At 44.3% G+C, this 15,780-nt stretch overlaps 1 protein-coding gene across 1 annotated transcript in view; it reads left to right on the top strand.

Annotated features, from left to right (window-relative positions):
- Window positions 1-15,780, top strand: part of LOC127413803 (nesprin-2-like) — a 152,352-nt gene that overhangs the window by 31,232 nt on the left and 105,340 nt on the right. The window contains 12 exon segments of the mRNA XM_051651217.1: window positions 26-176; window positions 4,554-4,712; window positions 4,917-5,084; window positions 10,556-10,657; window positions 10,759-10,962; window positions 11,056-11,263; window positions 11,390-11,502; window positions 11,812-12,017; window positions 12,723-12,830; window positions 13,107-13,386; window positions 14,591-14,920; window positions 15,026-15,355. Of these exon segments, the coding sequence (XP_051507177.1) occupies window positions 26-176; window positions 4,554-4,712; window positions 4,917-5,084; window positions 10,556-10,657; window positions 10,759-10,962; window positions 11,056-11,263; window positions 11,390-11,502; window positions 11,812-12,017; window positions 12,723-12,830; window positions 13,107-13,386; window positions 14,591-14,920; window positions 15,026-15,355 (2,359 nt within the window).

The raw sequence follows: 15,780 nt of genomic DNA, 5'->3' as shown, positions 1-15,780 counted from the left end.
ATCTGTTACTCTGTGTGTTTTACAGACTAGAGCAGTGCTCTGTTCTAATGGAACTGCTGAAGAAGTTTCAGAACTGTCGCAGTTGCCTTGGCAACACTCTCCAGAGGGCGGAGCAAACTATGAATGAGCAGGTGTCATACATGGGCAAAGACAACCTGCAACGCCTCCTAGCAAAAGTATGTCAATCTCAGCCTAATCACTACTTTAATTATAACAATGAAGTACAATGTTGCCCTCCTGTCAGATTTTAAAAATATATAATTTCATATTGTTATTTATCATCAGGTTTCTTTACTTATTGTAGTTCACACCCATGTAATATTATGCTCTCAGTTTTTTTTTTTTTTTTTTTTTTTTTGGATTTGCTCCACCAGGGGTCAGTCTTTACTCAAAACAGTCAGATCATTTCTATTTAGACCCAGATTTGTTTTGATCAGTTTTCTTGAACCTGAAACGGTCTTCTTTTTGAAGTCCTGTAATTTCATATTTCGTCAGCACTAAGTTCAGTGGACATCAAAGTGAATCTGCTTAACAACACACTTGCACAGATAAGGCTTCCACACTTTTATTTGTCTGTAAAAGCTCCTCTCTCCAAGTTCTTAGTTCTTACAAATCAGCTCCCATGTTTCTAAAATATTCTTTTCAAAAAGTTTGCTGTGATTTGTCAGCTCTTCCATCACCTGTGGTCCAGTAATGACACTTTGGAGTAATGAAACTGAATTCATCATTAATTGAGAATAATTTGTTGCAGTAGGAGTAGCCCAGATCCATCCCTACTGAAAAGACCAGCAGTGCTGGTCACCAGTTTATGTTGTGATTTGTGTGCATGGTATGCTGCCTGGTGTCAATACCAAATTCACCAGCTTGGTTTTGCTGGTAAAAAGCATGGTGTGTTGGTCCACCAGCTATACCAGCACTAAACCAGCATTGACCAGCATTGACTTCAACTGTAGGTTGAAAAAAAAAAGTATACCAATGAAGTCACGTAGTGACGTAAACCGAGCTGAGGGAATATAAGCCACTGCAGCTCAGCACCCAGCCTCGGTATGTTGTTGCACATTCCGAGTGACCAGGAGTCTACAGAACCATGGTTACATACAGGTACATAACCAACATTATATTACATTCCTCCTGTCTGCCAGAGATGGTGTTACAGTAATGGATGACCAGTACCAACAAAGTCATGAGGAATTGACTCACCAGACAGCAGGGGTTATCACCAGAGAACAGCCCAGCACACATCATGGGATGAGGCAAGATTGATGTTGTAGAATCTTGTGAAAGTGCATAGGGAGGACCAGGTGGGCGCAGCACAGATGTCAACAAGGGAAACAACCCTGAAGGCAGCCCGTGAAAAGGAGACTGCCCCTGTGGAATGGCAAGGGACTGTCTCAGGCAAGGATCATTGAGCCTTCTTGTATGCCATGGTGATAACCTCCACTGTGACTGCCTCTGTTTGGATAGAGTGGTACCATTTTTAATGCCCCCAAAACAACTGATCAGATTGTCTCTACTGCGCAGTAGCCACTACATAACATCTCAAAGCCCACATGGGGCACAAGGAAAGAAAATGTCCATCATCATTGGACTCAAGCGCTGGAAAGAACACAGTTCAATGGACTGATTAATGAACTGGTGCAGGAGAACCTTAGGAAGGAAGGTCAGCTTGAGACAAAGGATAACACCAGTGCCTTTCAGTTTCCATCTTATGCAGGACTGACTCACAAACAATGCATGAAGCTCGCTAACCCTCTTAGTGGAAGTAACGGCCAGGAGGAAGGCCGCTTTCAAAGACTTCCACTTAAGGACTGCATTCTCCAATGGTTCAAAGGGAGGTAGACAAAGAGATTCCAACACCAAAGGTAAGTCCCATACTGGAGAATGAGGAGTGCTTGCAGGATTAAGATGTCTTGCACCCTTAAGGAAGCTGCAAATCAAACTGTGGGAACCCAGAGACAAGCCCCCAATGGGTGAGTGGTGCGCCGAAATGGCTGCCACATAGACCTTTAGGGTGGAAGACACCCTACCACTTTCCAAAAGACCTTGTAGGAAACTCAAAACTGCACCAAGAGAGCCCAGATGTTTTCAATCTCAAAGAATTAATTGCCTTAAATTAATTGGAAGAGAGAATAGTCACACTTTGTTTGGAACAAGCTAACCAAGTTTTGTAACTGCACTGCACAGGGTCAAGATCATGACTCTCACACCATGAACAGAAAAGCTTCCAGTGATGGGCATAAAGTAGTTGTGTAGAATTAGCCTTCCTGCCAAATCCCCTGGACTACATCCGGGTGAAGCCTCCATTCCCCTGGATTTAACCAGTTCTTGGACATAGCATCTGCAACCTGATTGGCTACCACCAGCAGGTGGACAGCTCTCAATGATCGAAGCAGGGAAGTGACCGGTGAGAATGATGTGAGTGAGCCTTAACAAGCTCCTCGACCTCGTGCCCCCTTGATGGTTCAGATTGAAAACAGTTGAAGTATTGTCTGAACGCACAAGCACATGGCGGCCCGCAAGCACTGGAGAGAAGTACTTCAAGGCCAGAAAAACTTTGCGCATCTCCAGAAAGTTGATGTGGTCCATAGACTGGGATTGTACCCTCTGGCCGCTGATGCCTCTGTGGTTCCACACTGCAACCCATGAGGGATGCATCGGCTGTTACCACCTCCCAATGGGAGGGAACAATGCCTAATGGAACACCCACTACCAAAAAGTCCAGGGAAGTCCACTGCTGAAGGGCATACAATCAGTCGATGATGATGACGGGATGGATCCAGCCGAAGGTTGTTGTTCCACACCTGCAGGGAGCATAGGTGAAGCAGCCCATGGGAGTCATGGAAGTGGCTGCCGTCAACATCCAGATCAGCCTCAATAATACCCCTTACTGAAGGGTCGCACCCTGACGAAATTGAGCAAGAAGCTTCAGTATGTCCGCTGTCCGGGACTGAGAAAGAGAGGCACGCATCGTGACAGAATTGATTGTCATACCAATGAATGTGATGGACTGTGCCGCAGAAAGAGCGCTCTGTTCTGTTTTTCTGTTCCCTGAGAGACCCAACTTAGCAACGTGAACATGAGTGTTGTGCACAGCTTGAACTCTCATCCGAGCACATAAGAGCCAGTCATCCAGGTAGGGTAAAATCTGCCACCCTTCGGACCACAGGGGTGATAAGGCAGCTTTCACACATCTTGTAAACACTTGAGGGGCCAGAGAAAGACAGAATGGCAGAACCTTGAACTGATATGCTTGGTTCTTGAAATTTAAGCGTAGGAACTTCCTGTGATGCATGGCAATCGGAATGTGAAAGTATGCATCTGTCAGGTTGACGCTCATAAACCAATCTCCCTCTGTCACCAACCGAAGAACGTCGGTCATGCGCAACATGCAAAAGGGGAGCCTCTTTAAGAATTTGTAAAAACTGTCCCTTTGAACTAGGGGGTGAACTTTCTCTTTTGGTCTTTTCTCTAACAAGGAAACAATTTCTTGAGAGAGAGCTGCTGAACAAACTGATTCTACCACCACATTCGGAATGAGTCATGAAAACTATGGGGGCCGGCGTCGGAACTGAAGGGAATAACCTTTTGTTAGAGTCGCCAAGATCCAAGGGTCTGATACCGCGTCTCTCCAGTAACTCCAGTGACGAGCTAAGAAGTGTCTGACTACCGGCCCTTCACACTTCAGGCCTTGAAAATCTGGCCTTTTGAAGTTGTGTGGTCCTCTGGTAATCTTGTTGAGCATCCTCAGTGGAGCCCATAGTAGCTGTAGAGACCAAGCCTGCTGGTTGAAGGGACTGCAGGAGTCACTTCATCTCTGCCATATCTGAGAAAAGGCCAGCAACCATTTTTGACAACAGATGCTCTGTCAAATGATTGCCTATAAAAGTGGATCTTTTCTTAGCCGGAGGTGTGCCAGCAGCTGCAGAGGCACGGCATTTTTGAGGTCTCTGCTGTGAAACCGATTCCGGTTCTACAAGATTAGCTTCCCGGTTGCGGTCCAGATCAGCCAAACGCAACTGTCTCTCAGACAAAGGCAGTAAGCTACAGTGTGGGCACGGATCCATAAGCGCTTCATGCAGGTGTTGAAATCCCAGGCATGATGGGTAGCGATCATACCCATCATCAGGAAGGAGCTCATTAGGACAGTGTCTACAATTCAGGGGATAGGCAGGAGAAATTGAGCTGTAAGCCATTTTAAGTCAAGTAGCCTTTCGGATAGAACTGAGTGATTTCTATATGCAAATGCGTCACAACCTCCGGATGAACTGCGAGGATCTGTGGAGGAAGGATCCCAGAGAGATAGTACGCATAATTGGCTCAATCACACCCACAGATAGGACCGACAGGCGTAAAGAGAAAGAAAAATGTGCAGCTCACGGCAGCTCAAATCCAACGGCTCGTTAATTCAACAGATAGTAATACACTAACAAAGATATAGGCTAAAGGAGAACATAGCACGAAGGTTGGATGGCATTAGGCAATCACCACCAAGGTCACTCTTTGAATTAAATATAGTCTGTTATCTTTTTTATATTTATGTGGTTATATTGCAGGTCATTAGCATAAAGGAGGATCTCAGTGGTCTTGGACCCAAGATGGAGGAGTTTAGAGCTGTGTGCAGACAGTTGCAGTCTCAGCTGAAGAAAATCCCTGAATGCTCAGAAACTCCATTTGAGACAGAAGCAGATGCTTTGGTGGACTCTTGGCTGGATGTGAGGATATAAGGATATCATCTTCTGTATATTCTAAATATGTCTCACACTTTACTCAGTCTGTCCTATAGTTTGACCATCACCTGGCCATGTTATTGTAACTTTTAAAAAAACATTTCTTTAACATTTCTAGCTGCTCCTGCATATTTCAGCTCAGAAAATGTTTCTTGGTAAATCTGTGTAATTTTTGTCTTTTTCTGGCAGGTGTCAGAGAAGACAGACAGTTACATGGATAACTTGCATGTTGGTCTGGAGTTGTGGGAGAAACAGCTTGTTCTGAGTGGAGAAGTGGACTGCTGGACTTCCACTAAACTCATCATCTTTTCAGAGTCCCACCCTTTCAGCAGCGAGGAGGAGGTTTTAAACCTAAAGGTACATCTTTAACACGGCACTTCTTAAAAAGGATTCAAAATGTTGCTCAGTGATGTATGTGTTTGTGTTTTTGCGAATTGTTGTTTCATAGTACAGATGCACCAATACCAATTTTTGAAGGCAGATAAAGTACCAAGTACCTAGGTTTGGGTATCGGCTGATACGAGTACCGATACGAGTAGTTTTGAGTTTGTAAATATGCCATTCTATATGCATTTGATATCTTGATATTGCCATTATTAGCATTTTCAGTAATTAAAAATGACAATTCAAGACTGTTTTAATAGGGTGTAGCTTACCTTTAAAAGTATCCCAGCTAACACATACACATTATTCATGCTTTATCATTGTTATTTTTTCCAAATTGTACTCTACATTCATGGAAAGGACAGAGCAGCATTAGTATTGATTGTTTGTTCTGGTTTTGTTGCGTTAAGCCTGACTGAGTTTGACGTCTGTTTGATTGCTTTATACTGTGTTTTTATTGGACTGAAGTAAAAGACAGTAATTCCCATCACTTTTTCTAGCTTTGTCTTTACACGTAACAAATAATGTTTGGAGTTGTGGTGTGTGACGAGGAGGAGGGCGTGGTCGGGCCGTGAGTGTGCGCGGCTGGTGCTGGGTCAACTAATCAGCGGGAGAGTGAGCTAAAAGGGAGCCGTAGACCCCAGTTTGAGAGAGAGAGACACATGCAGCCACTGTGTGTGTGTGCGTCTATGTGTTTTATGTTGTCATTAAAGTTTACATTGACTGTTCTGCCGGTTCCCACCTCCTCCTTGCCCATTCCTTAGTTGTTACACTGGTGCCGAAACCCAGGATTAAGGGAGGAAGAATGCTGCCATGGATCCCTCACCTCTGGAGGATGTGGTCAAGACCCTTGCCAGCATTCACAAGACACAGCATCAGGCCATCCTCGAGCTGTGCACCGAACAGGAGCAACGATTCATTGTGCTCCTCCAGGCCCAAGCAGAGGATTGGCAGATGTTCCAGAGCTTGCTGCACCAGGAGGGTGCTGCCACCGTGACCCTGGACCCTGTGACCACCCTGCCCCAGGTTCCACTAATCAAGATGGGCCCCCTAGATGATCCAGAGGCTTCTTGGAGCTCTTTGAACAGACGGCAGGGGCATGTGGATGGCCGAGCACCCAGTGGGCGGTCCGGTTAATTCCACTGCTGTCTGGGGAAGCCCAACTCGCGGCGCAATAGTTAACAGCAGAGAACCTCCTGGTGTAGGCTGACTTGAGAAATGCTATCCTGCAATGGGTCGGCCAGACACCCGAGCAGCAGCGCAAGCGCTTTCGCTCCCTGACCATTGGTGAGTACGGCCGCCCATTCGCCTTCGCCCAACAGCTCCGGGATGCCTGCCAGTGGGGGTTGCTGGCTGAGCAACGCGGCATCAGAGCTGTCATCGATCTGGTGGTACTGGAGCAGTTCATCGTTCGACTTCTGAGAGGGATGGCGGAGTGGGTCCAGTGCCACAACCCGGCATCGCTCCATATGGCCATCCATTTGACAGAGGACCACATGGCTGCATATTCGGGAGCCAACGAACCCTGAGACCCTTCTCTCTCTCTCTCTCTCTCTCTCTCTCTCTCTCTCTCTCTCTCTCTCTCTCTCTCACTCTCTCTCTCTCTCTCTCTCGCTTGCTCTCCTGTCTCCCCTCCTCCGCCTGCTTTCCATCCTGTTCCTCCTCCCCAGAAATGGGGAGGAGCCCCTCTCATACCAGCTCCTCGACTCCGGGGATTGCACTACCCACCAGTTTCCCCTGGCCCTCTCCGCTCTCACTCCCAGGTTGGTGGACCCGCTGTCACTGGTGCAGGCATGGAGCCTGGGCCAGTCTGTTGGAGCTGCGGGGAGCCTGGGTTTTCCGGGACCAATGCCCAGTGATGGAGGTGGGGACATTTGTTTGGGTCCCCGATATGCCATCGATCGAGCTGGGACCGGTGGTGCTGGTTCTGAAGAGTGACGGCTCGGTGCGGCTCTGTGTGGATTATAGAAAGGTCAATGCGGTGTCTAAATTTACGTGTACCCTATGCCTTGTATTGATGAACTGCTTTATCGGTTGGGTGTGGCTCGCTTTATTCAACACTGGATTTAACGAAGGGTTATTGGCAGATCCCCTTAACTCCAGTGTCCCATGAGAAAACAGCCTTTTCCACACCGTTTGGCTTATACCAATTTGTGACCCTTCTGTTTGGTTTGTTTGGGGCCCCGGCTATATTCCAGCGCCTTATGGGCCGAGTCCTCAGGCCGCACTCTGCGTACGCCACGGTCTATCTGGATAACATCATTATATACAGTAATGATTGGCGGCGGCATATGCAGCATCTGAGGGCGGTTCTGAGGTCGCAAACCCCAAGAAGTGCACAATTGGATGGGTGGAGGTACAGAATCTGGGCCCCCAAATTGATAAGAAAGCAGTGGTTGCGGCCTGCCCGAGACCCAAGACCAAAAAGGAGGTGAGGCATTTCCTGGGGCTGGCTGGCTATTTTAGGAGGTTTGTGTCTAATTATTTGGACGTCACTAGCCCGCTGACCAATCTGACTAAAAAGGGAGCCCCAGACCCGGTCCAGTGGTCGGAGCCGTGCCAACAGGCTTTTATGCAAGTGAAAGCTGTGCTTTGTAGTGGGCCGTTGTTACGTGCTCCTGATTTTTCTCTCCCTTTTGTTGTACAGACTGATGTGTCGGACAGGGGGTTGGGAGCCGTGTTGTCCCAGGTGGTAGAGGAGTGCTCGGTGCTGTACATCAGCCGGAAGCTTTCGGCGAGGGAGGTGAGGTACAGCACCATTGAAAAGGAGTGTCTGGCCATTAAGTGGGCAGTCCTCACCCTTCTGTACTACCTCCTGGGACAGGCTTTCACCCTTTGTTCCATCGCATGAAGGATACCAATGTACAGATTACCCATTGGTATCTGGCTCTTCAGCCTTTTAAGTTCGAGTTGGTCCACAGACCAGGGGCGCAGATGGCTGTTGCGGACTTTCTCTCCAGAAATGGGGGGGTGGAGTACTGGGCAGGCCAGATGGCTCCCTGGCCTGAGTCGGGCGATGGGGTTATAAGATGGTGTGGTTAAGCGCTGGTTTGTGAATGGAGAGCAAGATCAGGAGATGAGAACGGTAAGGATCATCACCTGGCAATGATTGTATACTAACAGCTGTTTGGCATTGCAGTGAGAGTGGAGATGGGCTTTAAGAGCGAGCTAGACACCAGTCCCGACAGAGAGCGATGAGACACGAGCTGGGGAAAGACTGTGTTGTTTTATGTCTGCTGAAAAGCGGAGTTCTGAGTGCAACCGCTGAAAAGTAGAAATATTGTGTTTAAAAGAAATAAAACGTACCATTTGAGTTGGATTCGCCGTCTCCCGCTTCCTCCTTTTCCCTAACTGTGAACATTGTTACATGGTGTTTATGACAACAGTGGCCTTCTGGCACAAGCAGAGCCCTTCTGAAAGGAGAGCCTACAAGGTTAGCATAGAATAGCGTAACGTGGCGGTCTATGAGCAGTACACTGGAGAATGAACTGCTTTTTGTGAGGAAACAGTTCATCACTTAATGAATTGACCTCCTGTCCACTAATCTGCAACATGATTTACACTAAGTAATTATTACTTAGTGTACACTGAGACTGATTATAGTGCTCTTTTTTTTTTCCTCCCTCAAACACAAATGTGTGGAGAGAGAGAGAGAGAAGGTGGATGAATTGAAAACTCACGCATTAGTTTCAAACAATTTCTTTCTTTACTTGCTGTCTTTTATCTGTCAAAATATCATTTGGAATTATCCATGAAAAAAATCCTGGATGATTTGGGAATGCATGCTCTTGAGCCACACACGGGAGAGGGAGAGTGAGAGAATGCGCGTACATGTGAAAGAATCCACATATACACCGATCAGCAACAGCATTAATACCATCTGCTTAATATTGTGTAGATCCCCCTCGTGCCACAAAAACAGAGACAACCCGCATCTCAGAATAGCATTCTGAGATGCTATCTTTTCACCACAATTTTACAGAGCGGTTATCTAAGTTACCGTAGACTTTTGTCAGTTTGAACCAGTCTGGCCATTCTCTGTTGACCTCTATCATCAACTAGGCATTTCCATCCACAGAACTGCCGCTCACTGGATTTTTTGTTTTTGTTTTTGGCTCCATTCGGAGTAAATTCTAGAGACTGTTGTGTGTGATAATCCCAGGAGATCAGCAGTTACAGAAATACTCAAACAAGCACATCTGGCACCAACAATCATGTCACTGCCCAAATCACTGAGATCAAATTTTTTCTCCATTCTGATGGTTGATGTGAACATTAACTGAAGCTCCTGTCCCGTATCTGCATGATTTTATGCACTGCACTGCTGCCACACGATTGGCTGATTAGATAATCGCATGGATGATTGTTGTTGCCAGATGGGCTGGTTTGAGTATTTCTGTAACTGCTGATCTCCTGGGATTTTCACACACAACAGTCTCTAGAATTTACTCCGAATGGTGCCAAAAACAAAAAACATCCAGTGAGCAGTGGTTCTGCAGATGGAAATGCCCTGTTGATGAGAGAAGTCAACAGAGAATGGCCAGACTCGTTTGAACAGACAAAGTCTACGGTCACTCAGATAACTGCTCTGTACAATTGTGGTGCTATTCTGAGATGCGGGTTGGTGCTGTTTTGGTGGCACGAGAGGGACCTACACAATATTAGGCAGGTGGTTTTAATGTTGTGGCTGATCGGTGTATCAGGTAAAGATGGATAAAAATAAAAAAAATGATGTTCAATATTTAAATGGTTTAAACACATTAAAATGTTTCTCATGTTTTCAAGCTGGTCTTAGAAGCACCATGCACACAAGTGCAATCACATCATTATATTAATGTACTCATACTCAGAAATATTAAATGATGACACCAATACTGAGTACGAGTATTTACTCCCCAGTATTGGCCCGATACATGTACTACCGAGTAGTATTGGTGCATCTATATTTCATAGTGTTTTGTTTAAAGACTCTCTGAAATAGTCTTAAGAATGCAATTTTCTTTCTGGTATTTCTGTATTTCCAACTGAAACCGGATGTAGGGATGGGGCGTATCAAAGGACTAATTATTTTTTCAATAACCTATAGCCTTTTAGTTTACATCACTGCCTGGCAAAAATCATGATTTGCTACTTGCTATTGTTGAGGGAGGTGGTATTAGGGAGAGGGATATTCTCATTCAAGAACGCATTTTATTGAAAAAAAAAAAAAAAAAAGTGTAATCGCCACTGCGAACAAGATTAGTTATTATCTATGTTTTTGGTCTGTTTGCCTGGAAGAGAAAGACTGTACATTTTATATGCACAGATCTAGTAAAATTGTATTTTGTCTACTCTGTAGGAGTACAACAGCATATGGCTGGCCTCAAAGTCATACATGGGCCTGACATGGGCTAAAAGCCACAAAAATTTCATGGAGGCTTTAATGTTTATTGTGTGTTTATTAGAATGAGATTCAGTGCCAAGAGGACAACCTTGAACACTTTCACAGAAAGTTACTAGAGATCCAGGAACTTCTGCAGAGCAAAGAGTCTCCTCTTGAATTGCAGGTGAACGAATAATGCTCCTTCTCTTTTTTATCTGTTTATTAAATTGTTGTACTTTTCTGTTGCTAATTATTTATAACACATTCTGTCTCCCTCTCCATTAGGTAATGGAAACAAACCTGAGAAAGAAAATGGTGCAGGTGAAGGAGCTCTTCTCTGACTGCACTGATGTCTTCCAGGAGTTCCTCACAGTTAAAGCTCATCTGACTCAGAGGATTGACACCTGTCAATCATCTGTGGAGAACATACGCTCCTCAGTAGACATGCTCAGCTCAGAAGACCGCACAAAGCTGGATGCACAACTACAGGTATAGATAGATGGGCAGAAAGATAAGGAGAGGCAGACAGACATACTAAATTTTTGTGTATAAATTATTACATTTTCTATATTCTGTTTGAAGGAGCTGTGTGAGCAGCTTTTGGACAAGGAGGAACAGGCTGACTCTTTGTTGAAGGAAATCACTCTTATGTCCAGCATTACTGGGCCACAGGCCATGGAGGAACTGACCACTCGCAGCAAACATTTCCAAGATAGCGTTGCAGAAACCCGGGTCCTGATTCGTCAGAAGCAAGAACAGGGGGAAAAAAGCTTCCTTCAGACTGTTAAAGGTATGGAAATCCCACTCTTTACAAGAGCTTTAAGTACAGCGTGGAAAAGTGTTATTATGCTACGGTCAGCTGTGTTTTCCACTGTTAATGGAAAAAAATCTTTCATCACTTGTTGGCTTTTTGCAGAAAAGTGCCAGTCATTTGAGGAATGGTTGCAGGACAAGCAGCTCTCTGTAAATGAGTGCTTTGAGAACCCAGAGAGAAGGCAGGACGTGGAAGCATCCATGCAGAGATTGACGGTGAGTAGTGGTCTGAGCCCCAGCTAACTCCAGATTTTCTTCTCTGTTTTGACCAGAAGGTAGAGCTTTGCACAGCTTACATGTGGCTAGTACATTTTGGGAGATTTTTTTTTAACTATAGTGACTTGCAATACACTAATATTAATGGCCAAAACCCCAAGAGTCACCTGTAGTTTATAGCCTTATTAAAAGTTGGATAGTAACAGAGTTGGAGTGAGATTTCAGTAACTGTCCATCATCTGAGTCCCCATACTGAACCTGCAATGTTTATAGCAATACTGAACAATCTGTAATTTGTGTTTTCTCCAGTGTTTCCTGGCTTCTAAAGATGGAGAACAGCGTCTGTCCCAGTTGAAGCAGAGGTTTGAGATAGGTGAACAGGACAAGGTCCCTGCAGAGGCTCATGTTTTGCTCTCCACATGGCAGCAGGAACAGGAGGGAGAACTGGCCACACTCAGGGCTCACTGCCAGGGACGACATAAACAGCTAGATGATATCCTCCATAACCTCAAAAGGTACAGTATGTAGAACTCTCATCAAACTTAGTGATTGTTGTAGTTCCATCCATCCAGTAACTTATCCATCCATCGATCCATCCATTCAGCCCTGTTCCATTGCATTACATCTACTGTAATTCCATCCTATTCATCCATTCAATCCCATTCTATCCATCCATCCAATTCTCATACATCCCTTTCCATTCATCTCATCCATCCATCCATCCATCTATTCATTATCCATCCATCTATCCATCCATTCAGTCCTATTCCATCCTCCCATCCATCCATCCATCCATCCATCCATTCAGTCCCATTCAATTCCATTTCATCCAATCCCATCCATCCATTCCATTATCCATTCAATCCCATTTCATCCATCCATCCATCCATCCAATCCCATTCCATCATCCATCCATCCAATCCCATTTCATCCATCCATCCATCCATCCATCCAATCCCATTTTATCCAGTCCCATCCCATCCATCCATCCATCCATTCATTTATCCATCCAGAACCACTCCTTCCATCCATTCATCCAATCTCATTCCATCCATCCACCCATCCATCCATCCAATCCCATTCATCCCATCCCACCCCACCCCATCCATTCAATCCCATTCCATCCATCCTATCCCATCCCATTCCATTCCCATCCGTCCCATTCCATTTAATTCCATTCCATTGCATCCAGTTATGTATCTCTTTGTTTATGTGTTTAGTTTACAAGAGGAACATAACTATTTGAACAATTGGCTTCAGCACAAGGAACAAGTGCCTGAAAAGAGAGAAAAACTGAGACAACTTCAAGAGGAGTTTCTTAAAGAAAGGTACCATAGCTTACTTTCCGAAATATTTATTCAAGGAACAGTTGCCCGCCAAAAAAGTGTCATCTAGTATTCACCTTCATGTTATTCCAAATGTGTATGTTTTTCTTTCCTCTTTGGAACATATTGTCTCTAGAGTTCACTGAGGAAAAATGCTTTGATCTTCTCAACAATTGTCTTTGAATGAATGGCTCTTTTTAAGAGGCTTTTGTGAGTACACTCCTGATTCTATAAGATGATAAACCTTGCAAAATTCTGAATTTAACTCTGAATATTCAGTGGTCGTGTGGAGGCCTTTCATGACCTGTTATCCACGGTAAGGATGCGTGGCCTGAGGGATGACTCACTGGTTAGAGACAGTGAGGCCCTAATAGATCAATACCACTGCATGGGGACTCTTCTGGAGAACCAGGCACAAGTCCACAAGGCCCTCGATGATCAAGTTGAAACATTCCAAACCAATGCAGAGCACACCAGAGCCTGGATCAGAGATTTAAAGAAAGGACTTGAGTCCTTGGGAACGGAGTCCCCAACACAAGAAAAACATATTAAGGCTCAGGTGGGGTCCCTACAGAGTGATAAATGGACATTTTATTTATTAGAGTTTTGTCCATGCTGAAAAATCCAGCTTAAAGCATTTTAAGGTGCTTGCTGTGGATCATGGCAGCTGGTTTCTAGCAGGCTCAAACTGCTCATATTGCTGGTCTAAGCTGGTTTATGTACTTAACCAGCTGAACTACCAGCTTATGGATCCTGACTGAGATGATAGACCATCTTACCTGCTAGAAAAATTCACACCATCTTAGACCCCATTTCCACCTGGTATTAAGATGCGTTTTTGGTGATCGGATCACTTGTGGTCAGTGCTAAATACAGGTCGAAACGGGGTCTAAAATGTTTTGTGATCAGATCACAAAAACGCATCTGAACGCATCATAATTGAGGTGTAAACGCTAATCTGTCCTGTATGCGTCCTGGCAGCAACGAAGTGTCTCCACTCACTTGTCAAGCAACCACTGTGCTAAAACAAGAGTTTAAACTTTGTTGTTTACGAGCGGTTTCAAATTTTAAAAAGCTGATACATTCACAAGCATGAGAACTTCCAAGATCTTCTTCATTGTGTCTGATATCAGCAAGTAGGGACACTTATGAGAAGCACGAACATCTGCAGCTCAGGTTAAAACAGGTAATCCACTAAAATATCGGACAATACTGTTTGAAATTTTGATTTTGTGCTTAGATTAAATTTCAGTTGCACCAAATAGCACGCATTTTTTATTTTTTTTTACTCTTTTCTTTTTCAATTCTGAATTTGTTGTGGTTTATTATCATGCAGGAACACACTGACATAGTGATTTATATATGTTGTCATGAAACAGGGTCCCTCCTCTCCAAATCTGATCACAAGTGGTCACAGAAGACGCTTTTAAACGACCAGGTGTAAACTGCGATGTGTCTCACCTGACCACATGTGATCGGATCACCCGATCTTAAGGTGTTTAAGTGAGCTCAACTAGGTCAGCTGGTTTTCTGGTCCATCTTATCAAGCTTGGACCACTTAATGACCTGCTAGAAACTAGTCACTATGTTCCAAACACAGCTACCTTATGCCCTACCTTAGGCTCCAAGCTTGTTTTAGCTGGAATATAAGTTAGTTAGCATCATGCATATGCAATTTTGATGAAATACCAAATAAAGAAGTGACCAACAACCCTTTTCCTCAATGTAATTAGGATCACTTAAATGTTATTCTGTGTTTTAAGGCTGTTCTTAATCTAAATCCTGAGGGTGGCACTAAATTAGTTGCACTAAAAGAAGAGGGAGAGGCTTTATGTGCTCACAAGATATTGGAAGACAGCAGAAGACAGGAGCTCAGTCACACCTTGAGAAATATTGAAGATGAGTGGAAAAGAGTTTTGGATATTGCTCAACAGCTAAAAAATCAGGCAACGCTCCAAGACTCTCTCTCCAAGGAACTACAAGCATTTGAGGACCAGGAAAAGAGCACCCAGTCCTGGGTGAGAGAACAACTGGAGATGCTGCACTTTCTAGGGGAGGAACTTCAGCCACAGAAAAAACTGAACAAAGTGCAGGTACTGTAAGGGGAGAATAAAAAGTGTTATTTTGTTTGCAAGCTCTCTGATAAAAAGGTTGCTATAAATGCACATATTGGACAGTAATGTCTGTATATCCTCTAGGCTGTCTTGGACTGTCATCCTGAAGCCGAATCCAGATTGGCCAGTCTAAAGAGACATGGGCAAAGTTTATGTTCTTATAAAGAACTTGACAAAGAGAGGAGAAGCCACATTGACCAAACCCAGAAAGCAGTAGAGGAGGAGTGGAGAAAAGTGGTGCAACTAGCCCAGGAGTTCAAGAACCAGATCAAGCATGAGGATTCTCTCAACAGAGAGCTACTGACCTTCCATGATCAAGAGGGGGACACTCGCTCCTGGATTAGACTGCTGAGACAGACCCTGGATTCATTTGATGAAACATCTTCTATTCAGGAGAAACTTAAAAGAGTTGAGGTTAGTGAAAGACTGATAAATGTCGACGAAGCTGATTAATGCCATTTTGAGATTATCGGCTTTGGCCGGTTAACAGAAGTGCTCATTCAACCTAGTGTCAGTTCCAAAATCTACCAACAGCCTTGTCAATGTACAGTATAGTGCACATTGTCTGTTTTCATATATATTTAGTGAATTTTGAGAAAATTACTGTAAATTTGTGTAAAATGAGTGTTTATATATTTTATTCTATCATTCAATTCTATTATTTGTATTTGCTATTGGCCACCTTGCTTTTTGGATATTGGTGTCAACTTCAGCCATTAAAAACTATTTCAGCTGAACATTATTTGAGAGGGATATATAACTACAGTGTTAGTTATGTGCTCGGCTGACATTAACCAAGGTATCTATGCTTATCATATTTATGTGAGGAAGCAAAACCA

The sequence above is a fragment of the Myxocyprinus asiaticus genome, chromosome 23 (assembly GCF_019703515.2).
Source record: "Myxocyprinus asiaticus isolate MX2 ecotype Aquarium Trade chromosome 23, UBuf_Myxa_2, whole genome shotgun sequence".
In the NCBI taxonomy this organism is placed as follows: Eukaryota; Metazoa; Chordata; class Actinopteri; order Cypriniformes; family Catostomidae; genus Myxocyprinus; species Myxocyprinus asiaticus.
The sequence above is the reverse complement of the archived record's forward strand: the minus strand, read 5'-3'. Positions and strand labels throughout refer to the sequence as shown.